General features: G+C 50.9%; 1 protein-coding gene across 2 annotated transcripts in view; it reads left to right on the plus strand.

Moving 5' to 3' along the window:
* The window catches only part of mks1 (MKS transition zone complex subunit 1), a 7,604-nt gene extending 2,216 nt beyond the window's left edge, over positions 1-5,388 (plus strand). For both annotated transcript variants that reach the window (XM_056411264.1, XM_056411265.1), the window contains exons 3-18: positions 176-228; positions 304-459; positions 749-846; positions 972-1,100; positions 1,192-1,296; positions 1,417-1,525; positions 1,865-1,921; positions 2,041-2,083; positions 2,165-2,227; positions 2,478-2,548; positions 2,617-2,686; positions 2,770-2,877; positions 3,489-3,622; positions 4,148-4,230; positions 4,322-4,419; positions 5,004-5,388. In XM_056411264.1, coding sequence (XP_056267239.1) covers positions 176-228; positions 304-459; positions 749-846; positions 972-1,100; positions 1,192-1,296; positions 1,417-1,525; positions 1,865-1,921; positions 2,041-2,083; positions 2,165-2,227; positions 2,478-2,548; positions 2,617-2,686; positions 2,770-2,877; positions 3,489-3,622; positions 4,148-4,230; positions 4,322-4,419; positions 5,004-5,122 — 1,496 coding nt within the window. In that variant the 3' untranslated portion in view covers positions 5,123-5,388. The remainder of the gene's footprint in view (positions 1-175; positions 229-303; positions 460-748; positions 847-971; positions 1,101-1,191; positions 1,297-1,416; positions 1,526-1,864; positions 1,922-2,040; positions 2,084-2,164; positions 2,228-2,477; positions 2,549-2,616; positions 2,687-2,769; positions 2,878-3,488; positions 3,623-4,147; positions 4,231-4,321; positions 4,420-5,003) is intronic.
* Positions 5,389-8,070: the final 2,682 nt, after the last annotated feature.

Raw genomic sequence — 8,070 nt, forward strand, 5'->3', positions numbered from 1 at the left:
GCGCCCCCCCCCCCCCCCCCCCAAAAAAAACTCTTCGGATCTCCACGATTCACGTGGATGACCTATTTTGAGTTCAAAACGGTTAATTTCACCGAAAGGTGACAAGTTTGCAGGTATGATTACACCATGCTTTAGGGTTCCTCCACCTAAATGACTCCCTGCTCCTCCGTCACAGGGGACAACGAGGAGGAGTTGGTGATGGGCTGGCAGGAGAAACTCTTCAGCCAGGTATCCTGCACACATGATGATGAGTAAAGCAAAAGGTCTCGCTCATCTCACTGATGCCTCCTCTCTGTGGACCAGTACGAGGTGGAGCTGTTCCAGAACGAGGCGGCTTGTCAGACCCCTCTGGACCGCCAGTACCACAGCGAGGTCCAGGCCCTGAACCGGCGCAACCACAGGATCTTCACCTACACCGACCACGACCGCTACACCAGCTGCCTCCCGCTGCAGCAGCTGGTGGGTCAAACACTTCACCTGCGCTTGAGCCTTTAAAACAAGAGTTATACAAGTGTTTTCACATATTACCAATACTTTTCAGGAATGTTTCATATCATTTTGTGATTTTTTTCACTGGTATTTTTAACATATTTTGGGATATTCAATGTGTCCGTGTGGTCTCTCACAAAGCCCATCGGTTCCTCCCATCACTTTGAAAGAGAACATTTTCATTGTGTTGGGTAGTTCTCGCCTGAGCCTCTTTATGAACTGAGATGACTGTTTGACATGGTGCTCATCCTGAAAGCAGCAGTCCACCGACTTATTGACCCCGACCGACTCGCGCCCCACCTTCCTGGCTGAGAGGATGGCGAGCGTGAGGCACCGACGGCAGGACCGGCGCACCATGTGAGTGAAGCTCGGCTCGCTTCTCCAAAGGGATGAAAGCCGGAGGGTCTGCTTTCAGTTCGTCTCCCCGTGGAACTATTCTCCTCAAAGTCGTGTGATTGGACCGTCTGGCGTATTTATTTTAGGGATTGCAGCGTCCCGAAGTCAAAGATCGTCAACTGGGAGCCCTCAGCGGAGTTCGTGAAGAGCAGCCATGTGGTGAACAACGCCATGCAGACCATGCACATCATGGGGGACCTGGCCCCGCCTGGAAGGTACCCCCCTCTTGTGGCTCAGGAGCCCAGGAGCGTTGCTCTCTGCAGGTCTCAGTACTCACACATTGTGCTTCTGTTTCTTTGTCCTCAGGCTCGGCCAGAAGGAGAACGAATACTTGCTGGTAACCATAAAAACCGACGGCAGTGGAACCGTCATCGTCAAGCCCGACTTCAACAAAGGCAAAGAGCCGTACAGGCGAGTTCCACCCGCCAGGAGGCCGATGGGTCAGCACGACTCAGAGGAGCCAGAGTCCCTGAAGGAGTCTGGACAGGTTTACCACAAGGTTGACGTGTTGTTGTTGTTGTTGTTGTGCAGGATAGTAACATCGGGGGAGAAGAGAGACGTGTGGCGCCTCACGGTGGAGAACGTGTGCACCAGCATGCAGCCCGAGGAGAAGGAGCGGGAGCAGAACATGTACAGAGACGTGAGTCCGCCTCCCTCGGGGCTCCTCCTGCTCCCTCAGGCTCCTCCTGCTCCCTCAGGCTCCTCCTGCTCCCTCAGTGCTCCTCCTGCTCCCTCAGGCTCCTCCTGCTCCCTCGGGGCTCCTCTTGCTCCCTCGGGGCTCCTCCTGCTCCCTCAGACTCCTCCTGCTCCCTCGGGGCTCCCTCAGACTCCTCCTGCTCCCTCGGGGCTCCTCCTGCTCCCTCAGACTCCTCCTGCTCCCTCGGGGCTCCCTCGGGGCTCCTCCTGCTCCCTCGGGGCTCCTCCTGCTCCTCCAGGGTGTCTCCACATGATTATGAACGTGTCTGCTCTCTGCCTCCAGCTGTACGTTCGGCACAAGGAATACCTCAACAGCCTCGTGGGTCAAGACTTTGAAATGGTGAGTCTGTCAAATATCAAGAACAAATGTTGACATTAGACATAAAGCTAAAGGTCCAACAAGCTAAACTTCCTTTGGTCTGTTTCACAAAGGCTTCTGACTTCCTGTCCGTCCTCTAGCCTCCTGCAGGTGTCCTGCGCTACCTGATGAACGGAGAGATCGGTGAGAAGGAAAGCTGCACACACCTACTGGGTATTTATAAAGTGCTTTTCTTTGGTATTTAAATCTCCCTTTTGTTCCCAGTCTCAGCCAAAGGCTTCGAATATGACAACTTGTACATCCACTTCTTCATGGAGCTGCCCAACAGTAAGTCACATGTGGAGTGTGTACGTATATATATATTATATTTTATACATATATATATATGTATTATTTTATATATATATTTATATTTGAAAGAAAAAAATACATATATATATGATATTTTATAATTGTTTTAAATATATATTTTATATATATATATTTTATTATATATATATATTTTTTTAAATGACACTATTCACATAAAAAACCCAGTTAACCTCGATGTGCCTCTTGTCCATGCTGTTGGGTTCAGACTGGTCCAGCTTGCCCTTCCAGTCTCTGTCGGGGGTCACGCAGACGTGCCGGGCCAGAACACTGGGGAAGGTGTGTGCAGATCACGTAACCGGTGACCAGCTTCAGGGCCGGAGGCCTCATGTTGTTTCTCCCAACAGGAACACGTGGCGCTCTTCAGCTTCCCCTTCAGCTTCGAGGCGTTCTACATGAGCGAGAAGGAGACCGAGGGTCAGTCCCCGCCACGCCGAGAAGGACCTGGGCTCAAGCTGATGCCGCTTCATGTCTGACCCCCGCCTGTCCCCTTCCCTCAGAGGCGGCCCCCCAGTGGCCGGTGATCTACTTCAAGGTTCTTTCTCTGGACTCCTGGCAGCGCTTCAGAACCGAAGGCTACGGCTACCTGCTGTTTCCTGCCACGCCCGGTACGCTGCGGTGCTCCTCGGCTCCAGAGCATTTCATCGGTCACCACTCTGATGATGAGGCGTCTTATTGTTTATACATCAGGAAATAGATCAAACAACGAAATGACGAAATCTGACATTTCGGGAGCCGTGAGAAAATATTGAAATGATCAATTGATCACCAACATGTCTACTTTAGTTCCAGCTCTGACACCTTTACATTATAAACTAGAATGGGCACTCGGTAGAGCGCATACCTTCGCATATCACAAGATTGGGCATTGAATTATGAACATTTTGGCATTAGTTGCATGCCAATTGGACAAAAATGTATCGTGCTATGGTAAAAAAAGAGTTTGACCTTTCCATAACCTTGACCTTGACCTTTGACCCGATTGATCCCAAAATCTAATCAAATGGTCCCCGGATAATAAACAATCATCCCACCAAATTTCATGCGATTCGGTTCAATACTTTTTGAGTTTTGCGAATAACACGCATACAAATAAATAAATACACGGCGATCAAAACATAACCTTCCGGCATTTTCAATGCGAAGGTAATGAAACATACGTGTGTCTGTTGGGTTTAGAGGTTTAAATCAATAACTCCTCACGTCTTTGGTCTTCCAGGTAAACATTCGATGACGTGCCACACCTGGAGGCCCCTCCAGGCGGGGCCGGTCTCTGCACTGAGGCGCTTCTTCATCGGAGGCTCCCCGGAGCTGGAGGACCTCAGCTACGTCAGGATCCCGAGCACCTTCCAGGTGAGCTCCGCCCTCCGGAGGCGAGGGGACGTCCTTTGATCTTTTTGAAATTATTGCTATTTAACAGCGTCAAGACAACTTAATTAGCTTTTTCCCCTTTGTGTAAATAATGAAAAGAGAAGTCAAAGGTCACAGACATGGCGTGAGGGCGCCGTGACCGCGCCGTGACCGCGCCGTGACCTCCGGTCCAGGAGGAAGCAGTCTGTGTGTGTTTCCTCAGTGACGTCTGCGCTCCACTCCCCTGAACACCAGAGACTCCCATCCAGTTGGCTCAGATATTGAGATGAAGTGACTTTCCAAGTCATTATTGTTAATGCACAAAATCAAAGTGGTAAAAAGCAGCGATAACAAAGTGTCTCTGTGTTTGAGGCCTTGAAGCTCCGCCCCTCAGAGTGGGGTCACCCTGACGTGACGGACCTGACTCCATGTCTCCATGAGGTTCCCATAGGATCTCTTTCAGTCCCTCTGTGGTTACGCTCCTCTGTGTTCAGATGCTCATCGTTGTCTCTTCCTCTGCGGCCGTAGGGAGAGCGGCTGAGTCGCTTCGGCTTCTGCACTGAAAGCACAGGAAGCGTGACCTTCGACCTGCACTGCATCCAGCAGGCCAGGTACGCACACCTGGCGTACGCCGCCGTCCCTCTTGGTTTGCGTTCCGTCTTTCGTCCCTCGTGATCCGGTGCGTCTTTGTTCACGTTGCAGGGCGTTTGTTGACGCCACCGTGATGAAGAGGAGGAGGCAGAAGGTGTTCGACCAGCTGGGAGGATTCAGCCAGCAAGGAGCCGTGTGCACCATCCTGGGTAGAGACGCTACTCGAAGGGTCTGGAGGGTCTGCAGGGTCTAGACAAGAGGGTCCAAAGTAACTGTAGGGTCTAGAGGGTCTGGAGGGTCTAGACTAGAGGGTCCAAAGTAACTGTAGGGTCTAGAGGGTCTGGAGGGTCTAGACTAGAGGGTCCAAAGTAACTGTAGGGTCTAGAGGGTCTAGAGGGTCTGGAGGGTCTAGACTAGAGGGTCCAAAGTAACTGTAGGGTCTGGAGGGTCTAGACTAGATGGTCCAAAGTAACTGTAGGGTCTAGAGGGTCTGGAGGGTCTAGACTAGAGGGTCCAAAGTAACTGTAGGGTCTGGAGGGTCTAGACTAGATGGTCCAAAGTAACTGTAGGGTCTAGAGGGTCTGGAGGGTCTAGACTAGAGGGTCTAAAGTAACTGTAGGGTCTAGACTAGAGGGTCCAAAGTAACTGTAGGGTCTAGAGGGTCTGCAGGATTAGCCTCCACACAGTCCAGCAGCCCTTTGTGTGAAATGATAAAACTGTTATTGATAATCTAGTTTGTCTTCATCTCTGAACACTGAGTTGATCTCAACCCACCTCTCTGCCCCTCCGCCAGAGGCCTTCCAGAGGGCCAGGAAGAAGATGCAAGAGGCCCGAGAGAGTCTCCCCAGAGACCTGGTCCACACCAGAGACCTGGTCCACCCCGCCTCCCGCCTGGAGGCCTCTGCACAGTGAAGACGAGCAGCTCTACTGTGAAGACGCTGCGCAACACGTTTAGTATTCTGTGTTTTGCTGAGAGGACGATGTCAGGAAGAAGAACATCAACTGACTGCTATTTATTATTAGTAAATACAACATATGATATGGATATGTGAGCTCATGAGCAAACGTCGGTTATCACCGTACGTTGTTTGTACATCTCAGATTTAAGTAAATAGTCTTTTTTAGATTTATAGACACAGACTTATGGAACAGAAAATTAAAAAACTATTTTAGATGTGGGTTGTATATTAGTTTATTTAATCTCTCTCTCTGATCTGAAGAGTTATTCACAGATTTATTACCTTTTGGTCAGACGACAGAATTCCCTGTTTGTGGGTGTGGAGCAGTGTTTGGTTCAAAGTGCAGCTCCTTGTCACTAGGAAAGGAAACGGGATCACATGACACCTTACTGGCCACCTTACTGGCCTCCCACTGGCCTCTTACTGGCCACCTTACTGGCCTCCCACTGGCCTCCTCACTGGGCTCCTACTGGCCACCTTACTGGCCACCTTACTGGCCACCTTACTGGGCTCCTACTGGCCACCTTACTGGCCTCTTACTGGCCTCTTACTGGCCACCTTACTGGCCTCCCACTGGCCTCCTCACTGGGCTCCTACTGGCCACCTTACTGGCCACCTTACTGGGCTCCTACTGGCCACCTTACTGGCCTCTTACTGGCCTCCCACTGGCCTCCTCACTGGGCTCCTACTGGCCACCTTACTGGCCACCTTACTGGCCACCTTACTGGGCTCCTACTGGCCACCTTACTGGCCTCCTACTGGCCTCTTACTGGCCTCCCACTGGGCTCCTACTGGCCACCTTACTGGCCACCCTACTGGCCACCTACTGGCCTCCCTCCACTGGCTTCCGGTCTGCTTCAGGTTCATTTGAAGATGTTATTGTTTGCAGAACTCGTTCATCTTTATACTCGAGCTGGAGAACCGGGCTGATAATGAAATGCTGCCGTTTGGCCCCCAGAACTACAGAACAACCCCTCATGGACATGGACGGATTAAGAAACCACGGGCCCCCCCCCCCCCCCCGCAAAAAAAAAAAAAAAGTCAAAACAAAAAAGTAAAATAAAATAAAATTAAATATATTTTTTTTTTTTACATCGCTAACAAAACAGTCCGTATGGAACAACGATACCGGAGCTGAGCAGACAACATAACGCAAATTATATGACCATGACATGAATGACTTAAGCCTAGCATATACCGGCTATGGCGCATTGTGTCATATCAATACAAAGTTAATAACAGCTACTTCACGCAGAGGCTCTGGATTAGGGGCCCCCTGAGCTCATGGGCCCCTGGTGCCGGTAGGCTCGTTCGGTAATCCATCCCTCAGTAGAACTATTGGGGCCCTGTTACTGACATGAATGACTTAAGCCTAGCATATACCGGCTACGGCGCATCGTGTCATATCATCATATTCATATCAATACAATGTTAATAACAGCGACGTCACGCGAGGAGGCTCAGGCCCAGGGGCCCCCTGAGCTCATGGGCCCCCTGAACTCATGGGCCCCTGGGCTCACGGGCCCCCTGAACTCACGGGCCCCTAAACTCACGGGCCCCCTGAGCTCATGGGCCCCTGAGCTCACGGGCCCCTGGGCTCACGGGCCCCTGAGCTCACGGGCCCCTGGTGCCGGTAGGCTCGTTCGTTAATCCATCCCTCAGTAGGACTATTGGGGCCCTGTTACTGACATGAATGACTTAAGCCTAGCATATACCGGCTACGGCGCATCGTGTCATATCATCATATTCATATCAATACAATGTTAATCACACCGACGTCACGCGCGGAGGCTCAGGCCCAGGGGCCCCCTGAGCTCATGGGCCCCTGGGCCTGGGCCCGGTAGGCCCGTTGGTTAATCCATCCCTGTCTCTGGTGTGTTACAAAGCATCAGGGGAAGTATTAGGGCTCTTATTCTGGACACAGGAATACAAGCGTAGAATATTTAAAGATTCTGAGAGCAGTTTTAATATTTGATTTAGCTCGTCGAGACGTTGTCCACAGTTACTCAAGCTGTCAGCTGTAGACACGAAACAGCCGGAGGGCGATCGGCCATGAAAGTAACGATCGGTACGCGGAGACGACTCCATTTCCCAAAAGCGTTTCCACAGCCGTGAGAGAGATTCCTCCGATAACATTTTAATGCGACATCATCAACATTTATATTGCTGATTTACACGGTAGCAAAAGTATTTAATGGTCAACTGTGCTGGTTTGCAACTTTGTGAGTTTAATTACCGCCAGTTCTCGGCGGGGCTCATTTTCCACTTGCCGCACAAGACCTCAGTTACTCTCATGGATTACGGCGTTTTGCTGGCGAGCAACACCCCGAAACGTCTCTCGGCCATTTGGGGAGATTAATGGAGCAGTTTTTCTTTGTGGATTAACGACTTTTCAAAAGGGATATAAAAAACATAATTCAAGCTTCTTTTGCCAGAGCTCTGTGGCCATCTTCAGCCAATGGCTCAGGTCTCATCACACTCATCGCCGTAAAGCATATTGCTTTTGAATTATTGGTATTTTTTGACAAATGTCGGCGCCTCTTGAGAACAAACTTAACGTCGCCGTTGCACTTCGGCTGACCACGACTGTTTCTCTCTCCGCCTTGTAGGTGGACGGCCCTCGGCGTGCTACCGCTCGACGATGTGGGACGATGACTGGACAGAGACGGAGCGCTGAATATCTTCCCTGCACCGGGGGGGGGGGGNGGGGTCGGACTGCGTTCACTATCCTCTGGATCATCTGATATCAGTTTGATGACGTGATCCGTCTTGTTTTTTTTATTTACGGCGAGCAGAGTCAAATCAACGTTTTTTGGGGGAGTCATCCGTCATCCTGGGAGTCTACAAGTGAGCTCATGAGACACATTACACCCCCCCGCCTGTGTGGGGAGATCCACTGGT

This window comes from Pseudoliparis swirei, unplaced genomic scaffold (genome assembly GCF_029220125.1).
Source record: "Pseudoliparis swirei isolate HS2019 ecotype Mariana Trench unplaced genomic scaffold, NWPU_hadal_v1 hadal_186, whole genome shotgun sequence".
Classification (NCBI taxonomy): domain Eukaryota; kingdom Metazoa; phylum Chordata; class Actinopteri; order Perciformes; family Liparidae; genus Pseudoliparis; species Pseudoliparis swirei.